Source organism: Brachyhypopomus gauderio, chromosome 3 (genome assembly GCF_052324685.1).
Source record: "Brachyhypopomus gauderio isolate BG-103 chromosome 3, BGAUD_0.2, whole genome shotgun sequence".
NCBI classification, from domain to species: Eukaryota; Metazoa; Chordata; class Actinopteri; order Gymnotiformes; family Hypopomidae; genus Brachyhypopomus; species Brachyhypopomus gauderio.
In genome coordinates, this window is record NC_135213.1 from 4216955 (window position 1) to 4235004 (window position 18050).

General features: G+C 47.1%; 3 protein-coding genes across 10 annotated transcripts in view; 1 reads left to right on the forward strand and 2 right to left on the reverse strand.

The window, feature by feature from the left end:
* Window positions 1-442: 442 nt before the first annotated feature.
* Window positions 443-7648, forward strand: fam219ab (family with sequence similarity 219 member Ab). 2 transcript variants are annotated; one of them, XM_076999034.1, is made up of 6 exons: window positions 443-777; window positions 2642-2741; window positions 3613-3715; window positions 3921-4001; window positions 4111-4186; window positions 5058-7648. In XM_076999034.1, the coding sequence occupies exons 1-6, from the start codon at window positions 721-723 to the stop codon at window positions 5214-5216; spliced, it is 576 nt and encodes a 191-aa protein (XP_076855149.1). In that variant the 5' UTR covers window positions 443-720; the 3' UTR covers window positions 5217-7648. The 2 variants fall into 2 exon arrangements, with proteins under 2 accessions (XP_076855149.1, XP_076855150.1); XM_076999035.1 differs by having other exon boundaries at window positions 445-777; window positions 4111-4165.
* A 501-nt stretch (window positions 7649-8149) lies between these two features.
* klf9 (Kruppel like factor 9) lies at window positions 8150-10974 on the reverse strand. Its single transcript, XM_076999029.1, has 2 exons — window positions 10240-10974; window positions 8150-9749 (listed from the first exon to the last, which is right to left on the reverse strand). The coding sequence occupies exons 1-2, from the start codon at window positions 10649-10651 to the stop codon at window positions 9496-9498; spliced, it is 666 nt and encodes a 221-aa protein (XP_076855144.1). The 5' UTR covers window positions 10652-10974; the 3' UTR covers window positions 8150-9495.
* A 3212-nt stretch (window positions 10975-14186) lies between these two features.
* The window catches only part of trpm3 (transient receptor potential cation channel, subfamily M, member 3), a 139938-nt gene continuing 136074 nt past the window's right edge, over window positions 14187-18050 (reverse strand). For all 7 annotated transcript variants that reach the window (XM_076999007.1, XM_076999011.1, XM_076999006.1 and 4 more), the window contains one exon: window positions 14187-17514. In XM_076999007.1, the coding sequence (XP_076855122.1) occupies window positions 16020-17514 (1495 nt within the window). In that variant the 3' untranslated portion in view covers window positions 14187-16019. The remainder of the gene's footprint in view (window positions 17515-18050) is intronic.

Here is an 18050-nt window from a genome sequence, read left to right on the forward strand (position 1 = left end):
TCAAGACAGCTCGTGGTGACCTAATGCTGTTAAGTGACTGAGACGAGCACAAAGCAGGTTTAAAATTAGGCTGAAAATGTAAACAGGCAAAGCGTCTAAATGCGTTTGATAACCTAACACCAGAGGTGCTGTCCATGGTCCTGAAGCCTCGCCCACTTTTTTGGTCGCGATCTGCAGGTGCACAGAATTCGACTCATTTAAGACCTCGGGCCATACATTACAGTATTCCAAGTGCTGTCTGCATGAATATTTTTGACACCCCCACCTAAAATGGCCTTAATAGTTGTCACTTGGGCTTAACTAAAAATTGGACTCAAATGAAATTTGCCCTGAATAGTACATCACACGAAAACATAAATAAACATAAAACCGAACCAAACCAAACAAAAACAACCTTGGTGATGATTTGTAATGTGTGATGGTGTAAGAGACGGGGTGGAGCCCACACTGCCCGTGCAGCGCCGAGAAGGGCGGCCTCCGTGGGGCGAGCGACGACTCGGCGAGACTGATCTCTCCCGGAAGTGGGAGGTTGACGCGCCGCTCGGTCACCACTGACTATCACCGCTGGGATGAAGGAGAGACGGGCACAGTCTTGGGGCTAACAAATATCCGACGAAAACAATAACCACATTTACGTTTTTCCTAACCAGACGCGGTGACTCTTCAGTGGGAATCCCGACTTTGACGCTCGTTACAGGCTAAGACACGAACACCGCCAAAATGATGGAAGAAATTGATCGATTTCAGGTTCCGACCGAAGCAGAAATGCAGGCCTTAGTAAGTATAATCCTATCGCAAATGTTACAGTGTCCGATTGCTCAGATGTTGTATCTGTGTTGTGCATATCATCTGACAAGCACGGTCCGTTTCGGTCCGTTAACGAACCGAAGGATTCCTGCGTGCGATTGTCGTTCATGGTGGTTTCTGTCGGTACCGACGGGTCAGAATCACGGCTGTCGCTCTCTGGGACGGAACAGGGCGTCGATGGTTGATGCCCGCACGGTTATTATGGGACGCGAGATGCATGTTTTGAAATGTGCTAATGCGGTGGTGGTACTGTGATGCTGCGCACAGATGCGACACCGCACAGGCGCACGTCGCTCCTTTCTCGTTTCAGTCAGATAAACACGACGATTTCGTCTCGAGGTTAAATGACGTTATCGTTCATGTCTGAGGAGCAGCGTCTGTGTGAATCATACATATATGATTGTTAGATTTCTGATGGGATCGCCCCTCCGTCTGGTGGAGGCCTGCTGGATCGCCATATACTGCTTCATCATGCAGGCACGAACGTGTGCACGAGTGCTCACTGAGCGCGTGCACACCTCCCACCCAGGCTCCAATTTATCAATAATTCGTGTGAAACGATGCGCGTTCTCGTCTCGTCCGATCAGAGTGGTTCAACGGGCCAATATAAATCCCTCTCCTCTGCAGTCGGAAAGAAAAACAGGCCAGTGCGATGTGTGTTCGGTGGGTGTCTGGTTAGACAGGGATTTGCAAAAGGCCAGCGTTTATTCCGGTGTTTATTTCAGCGTTTATTCCGGCGTTTATTTCAGCGTTTATTCGCATACACTGTAAATTCTGCTGCATTTATGCTTCATATTGTCCTGTGTAGACCAGTGATGGGGAAATCACAGGGAATCATTCGCAGTCGTTTAGAGAGACTCTGACCCACACCTACGACTGGAGCTGAAGCGGCGTTGCCAGAGAAACGTTTGCAAAACAAAAACAAACAAACAAACAAACAAACAAAAAAATGGGAGGAAGGGAACAAAGGCGGGTAGGCGATGACTGCAGCGAGATGCTGCTGCCTGTGGACTGTACTGGCCCCATGTGTGTAGACCTTCCCATGTGTGTAGACCTCCCCATGTGTGTAGACCTCCCCATGCGTGTAGACCTTCACCATGTGTGCAGACCTTCCCTCGGTGTGTAGACCTTCCCATGTCTGTAGACCTTCCCCATGTGTGTAGACCTTCCCATGTGTGTAGACCTCCCCATGCGTGTAGACCTTCCCATGTGTGTAGACCTTCCCTCGGTGTGTAGACCTCCCCATGTGTGTAGACCTTCCCAATGTGTGTAGACCTCCCCCTGTGTGTAGACCTTCCCCATGTGTGTAGACCTTTCCCCTGTGTGTAGACCTTCCACCAGCACTGTAGAGAATTTTGTAGACAGGCTGTCACTTTGGGAGATTGGTGTCATGCCTTAGGTTAATTCCCATGGCAAGACCAGCTGGCCCAGACAGGATTGAAGACATCTTACCTGTAGAGCAGAGTGGAGATGTTAGCCCCCATATCTTATTACTTGTTGCAATATGTGGAATATTTGCGGAGCCTACACAAGTCTGATCTTTGCTGGACTGTAGGGAATTTTTGGTGAGCTTCCACAGGACTGGTCTTTCATGGGATATTGGGGATATTTGAATCTGGCATGTAGGAGGAGATTTGTGACAGTGACTTTCTGTTGTCCCCCCCCCCCTGTGTTTCATACTACATGTTTCATATTACACTTGTGTACATTAAGGTTTGTGTTTTCTTTATTAGTTTTTACTGTCGTAAAGATGCTCAGTCAAGCAATAACAGCTGACTGCCTGGTAGGCTGATTGAGCGTTTCGTTTATTGCTTGCTTGACTGATTCTCTTTAGGACCCAGCATCCTCCACAGCCTCCGAGGCTGACTCGGACACGAGAGAGAGCGAGCCAGCCACACTCAACTACAAACCATCGCCCCTGCAAAGGAAAATTGGTACGCTGTCACCACAGCCTGGCTAAGACCATTTAAAACCCACTGTATGCTTATGATCTTTGACATCACCACAAGTCTCTGATACGAGAGCTTCATCAGTTCTGCTGGTTTAGGAAGATTTTGTCCAGTAAGATGCGGTAAACACGGCCGTGGTTGAACTGTTAGGTCAAATCCCAGGGGTCATAGCCTCTGTACAGAATGTGGGCAGTCTGATGGCCTTGGCCAAATGAAATCTATATATACTGCAAGCTGTTTGTTGGAGAAAACAGCAGTGTTGAGTTGGCATTTTATACATTGGTCATTGCAGGTCTTCTCGAGGTGGGCTGAGGAGTGATCGAGTGACTAAAAATGAACAGTTCATTTTCTCCGGAGACGTTTGATTAGATTTGGGGCTTTGATGAATTAGAACAGCAGGAACAGCTGGGTCAGCACCACAGCCATTCCAGGATTATATCTGAGTTTACAGACTTGCATACATTTGGACATTTTAGTTGGGCTATTATTCAAAACACTTTGCTGGTGAATAATTCAAAAGGATCTTTTGGGGGAAATGAAATGTACACATTTTTTTTTTGCTTAATACAAATGTGCCAGCCAGTCTTTCTTGGTTAATTAGTTTTGCTCTGGAGCTAACCTATACCTATTAGCGTCATGCCAAACCATGTTGAGACCCCAAACAAGGTTTAGCTTGATGAGAAAGCGATTATCTCTGTGAACCTCTCCGTAAAAAATGGGTCCAGAGGAAGTTGCATGGTTGCTTGGATGGAGGTTTAAGAGGCGATGGGCGGGGTTTTGGGGGCGGGGTTCTGGGGGTGGGGTTTTGGGGGGCGGGCCTTGCCACGGGCTGACCAGGATGTGTGTCGTTGAGCAGAGAAACAGCGGGAGCTGGCCAGGAAAGGCTCTCTGAAGAACGGCACGGCTGGGAGTCCCGTCAACCAGCAGCCGAAGAAGAATAACGTCATGGCCAGGACGAGGTACGTGTGCCTGCTCTCCAGGACTGGGGTCCACGCTGGACGTGTGGGCCCTCTAATCCATCAACGCTTTCTCCTTTCAGGACAATGAATAGGCACAAATAATGTAAATATTCATCATTAAAAATGTATGAGCAGGGTACTTTCGATTGCTAACATGATTGTGTTTATTTCTATAACTCTTGCCCGCCTCTTTCTTTCCCACAAGGCTTGTGGTTCCCAACAAAGGTTACTCCTCCTTAGACCAAAGCCCAGATGAGAAACCACTAGTAGCTCTAGACACAGACAGGTACGCCCCAGTCATTTGTTCTCACTGTCAGCCCTGTGTCTGGTGCCCTGTGCCTGGTGCCAGGTGCCATCTGGCAATTGCTTTGACCTTTGCTCCCTTTGTTTCCTAGCGATGATGACTTCGACGTGTCCAGGTACTCTTCGTCTGGATACTCCTCGGCCGAGGTGAGGTCTCTAAGGGAACAGGTACCTATGACTCACTGGGTAACCCAATCCACCCCAATTGGCTCCATGTCATGTCACTCAAAAGCGAAGCATTCCGTAACTCCTCCCACCAATCCCATGTCCAGCCTCCCTTCTCTTCCGTTACAGATGACTCCGCCTTTTTTTTTTGGTTAAACCAAACCAACCGCGTTTGGCAACCATTTCCTCCTTATATGACCAACCATTCTGTGAAGTACAGTTTTTATCTCCAACCTTGGCTTCACAAAGCGTCGGTTAGACGACTTCTTCAGTCCAGTGGCCATGATGCCCACCCTGATATGTGAAACCACCCCTCATCACACACCTCACCCATTATCACACACCTCACCCCTCATCACACACCTCACCCATTATCACTGCTTGGCTCATTGCTGACTGAAATGCTGACTGAAAATCAGACTGTTGCTCTCATTTTGTACTATATTAAGTAGATAACGTCCAAATGCTACTGCAACTGTCTATATTATATTTAATGTAAGCATAGAGATGCCTGTCACATGTATATAGTATCCAAAGAAACAGTTGCAGTTTTTTACAATTTCAGTTACCCTTATTAGAATCCAGCCTTTTAGTTAGTTGTATAGCTATTGTTCTGTAGTCAGTATTAGACAAGTTTAATACTAACATAATAATTTTATACATTTTTGCAATTTTAGATGTTTCTAAATTAAAGAAATAAGCCACATAAACAAATAAGCATACCAGGCAGGTCTGATCTTGACCTCGTGAGGTTTACACTAAGTTCTGAGGTACAGCAGGAAGCTGTGGAGGTTCTGAGTTAGCGTGAGAGAGCGTTTGGATCCTGAGGTGGTGTGAAGGACCAGTTAGAAACGTGGTCCTCCCCTCCCCCCAGCAAATAAACCAGGACCTGAACATCCAGCTGCTGAAAGACGGATACAGGCTGGACGAGATCCCCGACGATGAAGACCTGGACCTCATCCCGCCCAAATCCGTCAACCCCACCTGCATGTGTTGTCAGGCTACGCCATCGACCGCCTGTCAGATCCAGTAAACCCCCCATCCCTCTCTCTTCCTCTCTCTCCCTCCCTATCTCTCTCCTTTCACTCCCTCTCTCTCAACCTCTCCCTCCATCTCTCCCCTTTTCACTCTTTCTATCTCCCTCTTATCCCTGCCTCTTTCTCCCCCTCCCTCTCACCCTCTCTCTTGCTCCCTCTCTCCCCCTCTTTCTCCCACTCCCTCTCTCTCTCCCTCTCTCTCTCTCTGAATCTCCCCCTGTTATCTTCCCCTTTCTCCCCTTTTCTTCCTTTTAAAAACATTTAATCAATATTACAGCACGAAGTGTGCAGTTAATGTTATGATGAACACGGTGTACAGGAAAACATGAATATCACACACACACGCAGACACACGCACACACACACACACACACACACACACACACACACACACACACACACACACACACACTATAACTGGTAGTGCCCTCCTATGGTAGGGTGCGCTGTCTGCTGGTACTTTAGGTGGGATCATGTGCTACTGCCCCCCAGTGGACATTGTGTCATACTGTACAAGTGGAGGTAGATTAAGCTTAAAAAAAAAGAAGAAGAGAATTTGCAAATGATCTAACTGTGCATAAAACACTCGCTATTGCAGACTGGAATAGATTTATCCACTGTAGTGACTGCTATCATGTTGTATTTACTGCATTTACTTTGCAGTTTTGTTTTTGGTTGATTTGTCTTTTTTTTTTATATCTATTGTACGTGCTTAAGGGACGTTGCCTGGGCAACACGTTGGTCCTTAGTGTTCTGGGGCATCGTGCTAGTGGCTCGTCGGGACCACTGAACGCAGATTTGTGTAGCATGTGTGAGAACGCCGCACTTTGTTTTACGTTTCTCGCTTTGTTTACTTTTATTTATTAAGCTGTCCGAAATCGGTTAGCTGTTTATTTTGTTCACACCTGGAGCAATGATTCGCGGAGGAATGTGTCATTAAAAAAGGATCCAATAACATATCAAGCATATGAAATGCGGTATATATCTCTAAAGAAGATGTGTTGATCTCGTTCATTTGGTGTACCTGAATGAATTTAAGCATCCTGCTTCCTCATGATTAATCGTCGCTGATTTCTGATTTGATGCTATTTATTTGCAGACGTATATCAAATTGAAGGTGTGTTCAAAGTAAAATGTGCATATGAAGACTTTGGTGTGAGTGAGTGGCAAATTTTTAAGTATTTAGTGTCCTGTAATTGGATTTTTGTAACACCAAAAACAGGAAGAAACCTTCCAGTCCTGTATGATGGCCACTGACAATTTCCCTCGTGTCATCATAAGAAACTGGTGCGTTCGTTTTGTGTTCCAGTTACAGTCGTTTCTTCTCTCGCCAAAAAAGAATCTTCCTTCCTGCATGTACTGCCAAACCAAACACATCCTACTTGTACACGGACAGCCATTATGACGTTACTGGCTTAGTTACTTTAATGTTTGTCTGTAATGGCCTGTGTCATATTTACAAAAGTGTGACATTAAATTCAAAGTGTCACGAACCTTAAAACGAGCTGTTCATTGGTAATACTTTCCAGATCGCACTCTCACACGCTACACTGTAACTTCTCTTGTCACTTTGCACCTTAAATGGCACAATATTTACAACTTGGTGAGTAGGACAAAGTAGTAAAACTAATTTCAATTAAGAGCATATGAAATCAGTTTAAGCAACAAATAATCCTGGAGATGAAGCAGGAGAATTTTTATCTACATATCGTTAGGTGGGTAATAAAAATGTCAGTGAAATAATAGTCATTAATAAACAATTATGGTGGTTTGGATCTTGAACCACTCGATTGGCTATTAAACACCTTTATAGGCTTATGATACGGTCATACTGAAGATCAACTGGTCGTGCTATTATCAACACAAATGCCTGAGTTGCCGTTTAGATTTTATGATGATTTCATTATGGTTTCGTCAGATATTGTACTTTATGCCCCAGTCTGTTTTCTTATTGGTACTGTTTTTGCATATGCCTTACAAGACATGATTCACGTATGTTGCTAGAACATCCCAGAAGACCGAGGCTAACAGCTAAAGCACCAATGTGGAACAGCCCCGTAGTGTTAAACTAACCACCAGACGAGCACCACCCTGAGTGTGATGTTCACTATCGTTGTTTATTTTGACTGTGCCATAACTCTTCAGTGTTAGTTGTTCTGGGTTCCTGTTGCTCCAGGTCTGCTCCACACACATGCTCCTGTGTCCTCTGTTGAAGTTCCTGTTAGTTGCCTTAAGGAACCAATCACACGCCTCGTTTTCACCTGTCAAGTGCTCTGCTATATTTTTTCAGTGAGAGGTATAAATGGGCAATTTATTACTATGATTTCTTTATGTTACTGACTGTGGAGATAAATATCCATTTATGTATTGACTATGTTATAACTCGTCTCCGTTGTGTATGAAGTCAATAAACCTAAGGCAGAATTAACCTGTTGATGTGCATTGAATCGCCATGGTAATGCTGACTTTGGGAAAAGATTATCCATACGCTCACTTTCTAAGAAGATGGTGGAAGATTTCACGCAGCTAGGTCATTTATACCAAGTGAAAACAAATGTTTGCACCTTCCAGTTGGAACGTTCCACACCATTTCTCCTGTGGGGCAGTCCTCCTGTTGGGCAGTCCTCCTGTGGGGCAGTCCTCCTGTGGGGCAGTCCTCCTGTGGGGCAGTCCTCCTGTGGGGCGGTAATCCTGTTGGGCAGTCATCCTGTGGGGTAGTTCTCCTGAGCGGCAGTCCTCCTGTGGGGCAGTAGTCCTGTTGGGGCAGTTCTCCTGTGGGGCAGTAATCCTGTTGGGCAGTCCTCCTATGGGGCAGTTCTCCTGTTGGGCAGCTTTGATTTGTTCCTTATCCGGCTAAATAAGGGACTTTTCTAGATATCACATCCTGGTTACTCTGGAGGTAAATGCTACACATACAAATACCACATACCACAGTTGTTGGTTTCACTTTGTTTTAATTTTTTTTTTACTGAATGACCATGGAAAAAGACAAATGAATGGGCTGAACGTTCACCACCCTGTTGAGAATAATACAATGTAAAAGAAACTTTTAAATTACCCTCATATGTACAGACATGTTTGCTCTGAAGTGGTGGTCAGTGACAAAAGTTCATTTTTTTGTGTGCAAATCATTTGTGATGAGTGGTATCATTTTTCTACATTCATAACCTGAATAAAGTCTGAGGAACTTTGGAGTCACCGGTGGGCCCAGGACAATGTGCAGGAGTGGCTGTCATGGCTACACACTCCTACCATTTCACGAGCTCGCAGTTTAAAATCGTGGCAGTCCAAAGCCTTAAAAGCACTTGTCTCTAAAAGCTCCTAATCTGGAGCTTTGTACTGAGTGTGTGTGTAGTTGTGTGTGTGTGAGTGATTGTGTGTGTGTGTGTATGTGTTTTAATAGCAGCTTCTCCATCTCACAGTAACTGCAGCTCTTTGTGTTGGCTTGGCTCTGGGACTCTTATGCTGTGATGAGTTTTGCTCACATCTCACACACTCACAAATCACAGCACTGAAGATTTCAAGTCAATGAGCGTCTTCCTCTTGAACTCTGTGCAACATGCATTCAGAACCAAAAGTGTTAGAGGGGAAAAACAAGCTACAGATGGAGCATTCCACACTGGGAAAAAAATACATCTCCCCAACACTAACCATAATAATAAACCAAACATATTATATAAAATGACTATGTTATTACACAAGGTAAAATCACCACAGTTAGATTGGTCATTTAACACTGTGAGAAAAACAGGACTTTCGGGATTTTACCGTGTCTTAATTTTCTATGATAGTTAAACACAAAACCATGAGGACAAACTGAGTAATGTAACAAACAACATACAAAACAAACCCATCCTCACACTTTCCACCTCACATTCCCTCGTGGGCGCCACCATGAACGTCGCCGCTAGGGGGCGCTCACTTCGTGATTTCGTAGGCCACAGCTGCAGAATTACGATTGCGAACACGTTCTCCGTTATAACGGAAGAAGATTGGAACTTAACAGATACATCAATTTCTTTAGCCTTTCACGTATTTATGGAATTAAAATGATACGAATAGACATTGTTACATAATCCAAAAGTACGAACATACCGTTAGTCTATAAACAAAATGCTTTAAACTCAAGTGAAGTCCAGATAATACAGTCTATTATCTGTGCAAGACGGGTAGAAGATGTGTGAGAGGATAGCTCAAATTAACGACTGGATAAGGTGAAGCATATTTGAACATGGTAAGGTCAGAGTGTTGGCATATTTCAGGTGTCTGGATTAATCACACGCCCGTTTCTTCAGAACCGCAGGTCGAGGAGCCCCGTGTCCGTCTGGGGTGTTGGAGCATGGCGGGGTGGAAGGCGTCGTGTCGCCGGGCGTGTTTGCTCAGATGGTCGCTCCTCATGAAGTTCTTGTCGCAGAGGGGGCAGGAGAAGCGCTTCTCGCCCGTGTGTGTGCGCAGGTGTCGGGTCAGCTCGTCCGAGCGGGAGAATTTCTTTGCACAGTCGGGCCAGGTGCACCCAAAAGGTCTCTCGCCTACCAGCACGCCCGATCACCCCCAGGGAGAAAGAGGATCGTTGTGTTAGTCCTTTCACAAAGAACATTTGATCAATTTGTGCACAACGTTGGTGTCTGGGGAACTTGGGGAGGTCACGCGCGGTCAAAGGGTGGACGTCGCATTGGAGTTCCGGACGTATGGACCACCGCGTGATCACGGTACCCTACACGAGGCTCTCATCGCACGCACATCAACGAATAGATCAATAATAACACGAACATGTAAGAAATCGATCTATTCAGATGAGGGCGTTCTGACCCAGAAAATGGTTTCGCCTACGTCATGATCCTTTACGGATGTGTTATTATTCATCAGTGTGTATAGAGATGTGACGCAACCCTGTTGTGGATCCTGCCACACGCCCCGAGACACGTTGTGTGCTCACACATGATGAGTAACACTCGGTGCCGTTACACCCACACGCACCTGCGGTTACACCCCCCCCCCCCCCCCCCCCAACACACTCACCCGTGTGCACGCGGACGTGCGCCTTCAGATGGGACGACTTGCCGTACACTTTCCCGCACCCCGCGTACGGGCAGCAGTGTCTCTTCTCGGCGGAGACCCGTCCGCCGGCCCGCCGTGTCCGAGGATGTCTCGGCTCGGTTCTGCCGGGTCTGCTGCGCCCCGTTAACGGATCAGCGCATCTCCCCGCCCGGTTGTCCCTCGCGCCGGGTGGGCCGTTCCCTGCCACACACGCGGTGCCGAGCGAGCCCGGGTCGCACTGGTTCAGGTCCAGAAGGATCATTGCCACCATCAGCAGTGTGCGGCTCTCCTGACTGTCCTTCGATATCTCCTCAACGTGTCTCTTCTCCGAACACTGGCTGCCCGGTCCGTTGGAGGTGGAGACCAAACGCTTGGCCAGATCCACGTCCGTCATGTCTCCGCTGGTCTCTGCAAACTCCGAATAAACGTGAAACAAACAGTTTATGGGGGTTTATTGGTTTATCAGACGCGTCTGTCACTTAGACTTAAACTTAGACTCCAGCAGATAAGATCAGATCTGAGTTAACTCATGCCGGGATCAAACCCCTGGTGTCTTTATCTCCGCGAGCAGGAGAGACGTGTCTCGGTTCCGGTGTAAGTCCCCCGAACTCGCGCTGCTCTCTGCTGTGATTCCTTATTTCCTCTAAACTGCGTCAACTCCCGCCCGGGTGCGCGTGCGGCCGCGCACCCTTCTCTCCTGAAAGAGTTTCGCGGAATCCCAGGGCGTCATCACGAGGCCGCCCTCTGATTGGTCACCGCGAGGCTGCGGTCCGATTGGTCAACGCTCGTGCTTCCACGAGGTTTCGAGCGCGCTACCAGGAATCGCCGAGGCGGCACGTGATTGGCGGCTCGCTGGTCCAATCGCGTTCGTCCATTCGAGTCCGACGGCGGGGAAGCGATGAAGCGTCATCCGCGGCACGCGCTCGCGTGGTGTTAAAACGTCCCTCGCGCACACGTGATTGACATCCTTCCCCGCGTTAAACACGCGCACGGAACGTGTTGGAGACGAAAGAAAAGTGCGAGAGACGCGCATATTCAAAATGACAGATAATTTTTTTTTTTGTTATAAAATATATTTATAATAACCCGTTAATCCCACACGGGCGCGCGCTGAATGTACGCAGATTAAAACAGTGTTGAGTAAACAGCTCCAGCGCGTGCGCGCCCACCTGCCTCGCGCATTCATTGCAAGCTGCGCTGCATAACAAGAGTTGTTGAGTATTTTTACAAGAACTAATAAATCGGGGGCGATTTCAGCGTCTGGTTCCGTTTGTCTGCAGGAATGGGTCGAGAAGGCGGCGGGGGTTGTAGTGGGTCTGCAGGAAGACGCGAGCCAATGGGAGCAAGTGTAATATGACTCTTTTCGGAGTAAACCACGGACACCAGTTAGTTCACCCCAGGACACAATTCTAGGAAAGAAGTATTTACCCCGACGACAGGACGGCCCATGCCCGACCTGCCTCGCACATTTGTATTCCTCGAATAAACAGGAACGCAGAAGTTGCCCAAGCGACTTTGTGCTCTAACATTCAAACCGTGTTAGAGGAACCAAAAATGTTGGTGATTAATCTGATATATCTTAACAGCAGATCGCTTATAAATAAAACAAAACGTACCAAACACGTTTATTACGATGCGATCGGTTTAAGTAGCCTCTCTACAAAGTCATAAAACAGAAGTGGCCTACAGTGTCGTCTTAAGACCACTCGAATAGCCCATCAGACTCGCGTTTGAATCACTTCAAACAGTGATTCTCAGTGTTGGACCTACGTGACCCACATACATAAGTTAAGGGCAACGGGGTCTCTGCTGGACTGCCACGCCCCTCTCATGTTTACGGGAGAATATGGACCATGAGGGAAGAGATTGACTTAGTGTGTCCAACACTTCTGAAATCTAAACTTAGACTCAACGCTAAACACCAAACGCTTCGTGTCGCACCCGTTTAGGAGAAGTAAATATTCAGGCTGGGATTAGGACGCCTAGGCGTAAATGTGCGCTATAATGGAACAGGACGTCCTAAGTGTTTTGACATGGCGCTGTGTGGAGTTATGAACACTCTCCTGTTCTGGTAATCCCGACAAGGGTCAGGTTCGGGCGTGTTCCGAACAGCCGTTATCAACATACATTTAGGTCACGTCGTTGGTGGTGTTTCGCTTTAACCGGCACTGCCCACGTGTGTCTTGTTTTTGTGGAACAGAATGTTCCGTAAGTGAACTAGAAGTGAGCTTGACCGCCGCCCAGCGGTCAGCCTCTGGCATTGCAGCACCGCCTCGCGTGACGGGCCCGGCGCGAGACCAACCGCGAAGCGCGCGCCCCAGTTAGCGCGGTCACGCGACTCTAAGTCGGGGTGACCCGGGGGGCATGTGAGGGTGAGACGGAGTGTCGGAGTGACAAGTTCAACACTATACTTAGTTTATGTCCCTTTGTTAGTGCAGACAGATTATCATCGCTGTCTTCAAACACAGTTTGAAGAGGGTCACGGTAGGAAAAGAACGAAAAAAAATACGCGACTAATTCACTTAAATATTCATTTATTTAGTAATACATGCCAAACGTCCTATTCACATTAATATTAAAGAATACATATTTATATTTGCATCCAAATACTTAACCTACAGCTGTGGGTGGGTGAGGTTAATCTCACCCTTACACCCCCACGTGCTCTCGTTTCCCAGAATTCAATTCATATCCCGTGGAAGAGCGACATGCATTTTTTAGGACACTAAATCAACTATGACCCCTTCAGATAAAACTACAATATTATTGCGGAAAACATGTGCTTGGACTCATTAGCATACAAGTGCTCACAAACAAATAAAAAAGAGGAGGGGTGGGGAAAATGGGGACTTAAAGGTGGAGTATAATTCACAAACCTGTATGCTACTGTATAGGAAAATATTAAGAAAATACTGTACATGACGTTTCCTCGTGTGGTTTTGGCACAACGCCAGGTAGGTTGTTTCTTAGTGTTAACAGATGCACAGAATCTTTCTCTTCAGTTCATTTGCATTGAATGCAGCAATGACCCACAGTCCGCGTAACATTTACGGACCGCATATAGAGCCTTGACCATCAGGTGCGTATGGGAATGCTGCTTATGGTTTAAGAGAGGTTGTGAACTAGCGTTTCTTGAGCAGTCAGGCCGGACGTTCAGAACTGGCTGAAGGCACCAGCCCCCAACCCCCCGGGCCACAAGGTGGCAGCACTACACAGAAGAGGGCTCAGGGGCCACACAGAGGCCTTCATGATTAGCAGAGGACCTCGCCAAGGTGTGTCAGAGCTGATGGTTTGGATGGGGGGGGGGACGGTTGACGCACACCAAACTGGGACACACACCAAACTGGGGGACACCGTCTGGACCAGTACTGGCTCCGGGACCAAAGCTTCACTGCTCTGTTGAGTAGAACCAGTCCAATGTTAAAGATGGAGCCTGTGTACTGGAACCAGTCCGATGTTAAGTATGGTGTACTGGAGGCCTGTGGGTAAATGGTGTATGTACACCTGATGCCAGACCCTTCATTAAAGGCTCGTATGCTGTTGCCCTCGTCTTTGCTTGGTTTGAAGGGCCAATTCACGTAGAAGGTACAGCAGATGTAATATGGTACATATTAGACTAGATGGAAGCCACAGTGATCTGAATATGCACAAGAAAAATAAAGTATTTTATATTTTCAGACTCTATTTTTTAAAACCTTTTTTTTTTGGTTAACACGGGTCTTCAATGACTACTTCTGACCCTGTGGTATAGTGGATGTTAGTAATTAAATATTAAAATCTCTTATCGCTATTGCACGTGAATAAGGCAAAAGAATCAGGTTACATAGTGGAGGCAGACAGGACACTTGACAGTCTTCCTATTATATCACTTTTAAACTTCACAATAGTTTCCTTTGAGTTTGTATTGCTTCAGAGTCTCAGTTCTAACACATACTTTGTCCTTCGTCTAGTCATTACAAGTTTAGGGCTGCTTCTTTCTTTTTTTTTATTAACCATTTTGTCCATTATGAATTAAAGTGATTCTGCACATATAACATGGATGACATGAGATTCTCTTTTTAAAAGAAAATGCAAATATCCAGCCTTTACAGATCCACCCAAATTACTCCAGCATAACCACAGAAATTCTCAATCACCATAAAGAATCATTTGTGATAGGTTTGTATATACATATAATAAAGCAATGTAAATAACCTAGTAATCATACTGTAGCCCGGTTAAACACACAAAAAGATCCAAGGAAACTAAAGAAATAAATAAACCACGACGACAAAAGAAATGCCCAGTCATGTGGAAGAAGGAAATGAAATCAGCATTTTAAAGATGTGAAACAGAACGTTAATGACGGTAAGCAAGCCTGGTTGGGAAGACCCAGCTTGGCTCGGCTCCAAACCCCTGGGAGACTATCGTCTTTCATATTGAGACGTGCATACATCAAATCAACACCTGCTCTAAAGTGCATTAAAATCTCTCCCTGTCCGCACCTGCTCCGGTGTCTTGCATAGCAAGTCTACATAAATAATATTGGCTGTGAAAAGAAGCTAAAAAGAACACGAATCCAATTGTTTTTTTTAATACATTCTATATATTGTATATTAAACGTTCAACGAGCTGTTGGAGCGTCGTTAATTGGATCTCAGATAATTTTGTTTAATTTTTTTTCTCATTTTCTTTTTGGCTAAGGAAATACTGCCATCTCGTGTTCCCTTTCAGAATTACAGGGTAGGTAAGCTCTCTCTCTCTATATGATCTGACGTAGCAGAAGCGGCCGTATGATTAGGAACAAAAGATTGAAGAATGTTTGCACTAGACAGAAAGCCCAGACGATATCATGTCTGATGTTTGTTCTGCCTGGACCACATGTTAGGACGGCAGGTGTGCAAACGTGGCCCACAGAACTATCGAGGGGGAAAAAAGAAACTGTGAAGCACTTTGAATTATAATAGCAAACATTTAAAAAGCGCTGGTCGCACCCTATAAGGGTCTAAAAAGCAAGTTTCCATGGTTGAATAAAATGTATGTCTCATGATCATCTAGATTTAATCTACATTCAACATTTGAGAAAATATGTGTGCGTTTGTATATACTATAAGAAAGTTTATGCATGTGTATGTTGAAGTGTGTGTCTTAAGTGGTAAAGTGTAAATAAGTCCAAGATAAAATAACATTTTTATATACAACAAAATCTGAAGGTCTCGTCTCCCAGATGTCTCGTTCTTAAAAAAAATTTCCCTTTAAGGTTTAAGCTGAGTTCGATTTGAAACCACGATCAGTGTGATTAAAACATGGATAGTAGAAATCAAAATATTAAGACATATCTTCAGTTGATATTAATTCGAGGTTGAGCAAGGGTACAGTCCCTCTGTTTAAAGCCTGTTTCAACTGAAATGGGAACGCCCTTTTCCTCTATAGTAAACAGAAGCCCAGTACTCTTAATTCTGAATACATGGTCCCCTATTCTATTTCCACCCCAAACCACAGAAAATAATTAACATTAGACATTAGCTGTTCAAAGGAACCATTTTAGCCACTTGGCAATGTTCGTCTAACTGAAGAAAATCCATACATGTACTACAGTGTCATAGTGCGCTAGTTTGCTCACCGTCACAGACCATTACGATGTAGAGCACGACATTCAGCCAAACAGTGCTAACTGCTTGATGGACGGGCCCTTGGACATCAAACAAGTTAGAGCCACTTTCTCCATCCTACGTGTACTACAGTAGACCTATGATGTCATGATCCTCCACCACACGCCGTCATCACGTGAGGTTGTGCCTGCCGTCGAAGCTCTGGAAGGCTGACGGCTTGGCCAGCTTCCGCAGGGACAGCGTGTCCTTCTTCCCGTCGGCCCTGGCCCCAGACTTGCTCCTCTGGAACGGGTTCCTGGAGCTGCCGCGGCCCTTGTCCATGCGCTCGCTGATGGAGAAGCTCTTCCGGGCGTAGATGTTGGAGTGGGAGTCTTCGGAGGAGGAGCAGCTGTTGGCCCGCTCCAGTCTGGACAGCGGGGAGCAGAACGGCCCGAGGGCCGAGCCGAGCCCGAGGTCCAAGCCCACACCGCCCCCGCCGGGGCAGGGCCTGCCGGCGTCGGCCGAGCCCTCCGCGGGCTCCTCGGGGTCGGACTCGGCGTGACTCAGCTCGGCGTCACGCTCCGGGTGCGAGGTGCCCATGTCCTGGGGCTTCTCGAAGGTGAAGGAGCCGCCGGGCGAGTCGGAGCGCTCGGGCGCGGGGTACGGGGAGGAGACGCAGCGCGTGTCGATGCAGTCTGTGATGCTGGTGTACTCGGCCGCCTTCACCTGGACGCCCACGCCGCCGTAGTAGCCGCGCACCGGGAACATCAGGCTGTGGGACTTCACCAGCGGGGGCTCGTCCAGGAACAGGGGCCCCGCCGCCGAGAGGAAGCGGCTGCTCTTGGAACGTTCCAGGATGCCGGCCGAAGGCGGAGGGGACGGGTCCGGGTCCCAGGGGGGCAGGCTGTCCGGCAGCAGGTGGGCGGAGCACAGCGACAGGTCAGCCGCGGCGCTGTCCTCGAACAGGACCGCGCCGTCCGGTTGTCTTTCGCTTGGCCCCGCCCTTCCGCAGTAGTCCCGCCCCCCGGACATCGCCCCCTCCATGATCTCAGAATGGAGGGAGGAGTCTCGAGCAAGAGGAGGGAGCATCCTGATTGGCTCAAGGAAGCTCTCTGTGGGCGGGGCTTCCTCTGACGTCGACACGTATATGTCTATACAGGAGGAGGGCCGATGCTGCTGCTGCACTGACAGAGTGTTCAGAGGGGCGGGCCTGCACTCTTTGGGCCCGCCCCCCGATGAAACGGACTGTGAGCTATTGGCTCGGTGCAAGCTCAAGGAGCGCTCCTTGAAGAAGCCTTCCGGCCCGCCCCTGTCCCTGGAGGCGTGGCCCACGTAGAAGGAGTGGCTCCGCACCCTCGGCGCCAGTGCGGTGGGCGAGGTGGGAGAGATGGACTCCTCACCACCCTGCTCCAACGACTCCTGGAGCCGGTAGGTAGCGTTGCCCTCCTGGCTGTTGAAGCTGCCCTGCCTCAGGATGTAGTTGGTGTCGGTGCAGTCGGACGAGGTTCTGGAGCGAGCCCTGTTCACCTCGCCGCGCTCCACCCCCGTCACCCTCTCCAGGGCGGCGGCCATGCGGCCGATCAGCTCCTCCATCTGGGCCAGGCGGATGTCCACCGTCTGCAGGGAGGCCTTCATGAAGTGCTCCCGCTCGTTGACCTCCTCCAGACGCATGGCCATGTTCTCCACCCTGGTACGCACACGCACAAAAGACGGACAGCTCAGAAAATGAATACGTACACGAACGTTGAGTTTTGTTCCACTAACTCAAGATAGTTGGTCTAATTAATAAGCAAAAATAAACTGAGATACATAATTGTGGCAGGATCATAATTATGTATCTAATTATATCATATACAGTCATATACAATCATTATACAGCGCCCTCCATAATTCTTAGCACCCCTAGTTCAAATGTGTTCAAATGCCTTAAAATAAATTCATTTTTATTGCAGAAGCATAATCTCACTCTGAAAAAATGTAGAAAAAAGCAATCTTCAACTCAAGTGGAAAAAAAATAAAGAAAGAAAAAATCCTGACTAAGAAATGATTATTTCCCATAAAATGACCTGTTCCACAGTTATTGGAAATTAACAATTTCTTGGAAATAAATGTATTAGAACCATTCATTTCGACTGTAGATTATAAATTGGATTAAGTATTTTGGAAATTTTAATTAGTAATTCATCACTTCCTGTTTCTCTGGGGTATAAATATGGCGTTACA

What these genes read in the sequence shown, in the direction of transcription:
- fam219ab (XM_076999034.1), top strand. Translation starts at nt 721, where the DNA reads ATGATGGAAGAAATTGATCGATTTCAGGTTCCGACCGAAGCAGAAATG. An exon ending in AACGTCATGGCCAGGACGAG is followed by an intron (nt 3,716 to 3,920) that starts GTACGTGTGCCT and finishes CTTTCCCACAAG; the next exon opens with GCTTGTGGTTCCCAACAAAG. An exon ending in TGAGGTCTCTAAGGGAACAG is followed by an intron (nt 4,187 to 5,057) that starts GTACCTATGACT and finishes CCCTCCCCCCAG; the next exon opens with CAAATAAACCAGGACCTGAA.
- klf9 (XM_076999029.1), bottom strand. Translation starts at nt 10,651, where the DNA reads ATGACGGACGTGGATCTGGCCAAGCGTTTGGTCTCCACCTCCAACGGA. An exon ending in GCACGTCCGCGTGCACACGG is followed by an intron (nt 9,750 to 10,239) that starts GTGAGTGTGTTG and finishes GCGTGCTGGTAG; the next exon opens with GCGAGAGACCTTTTGGGTGC.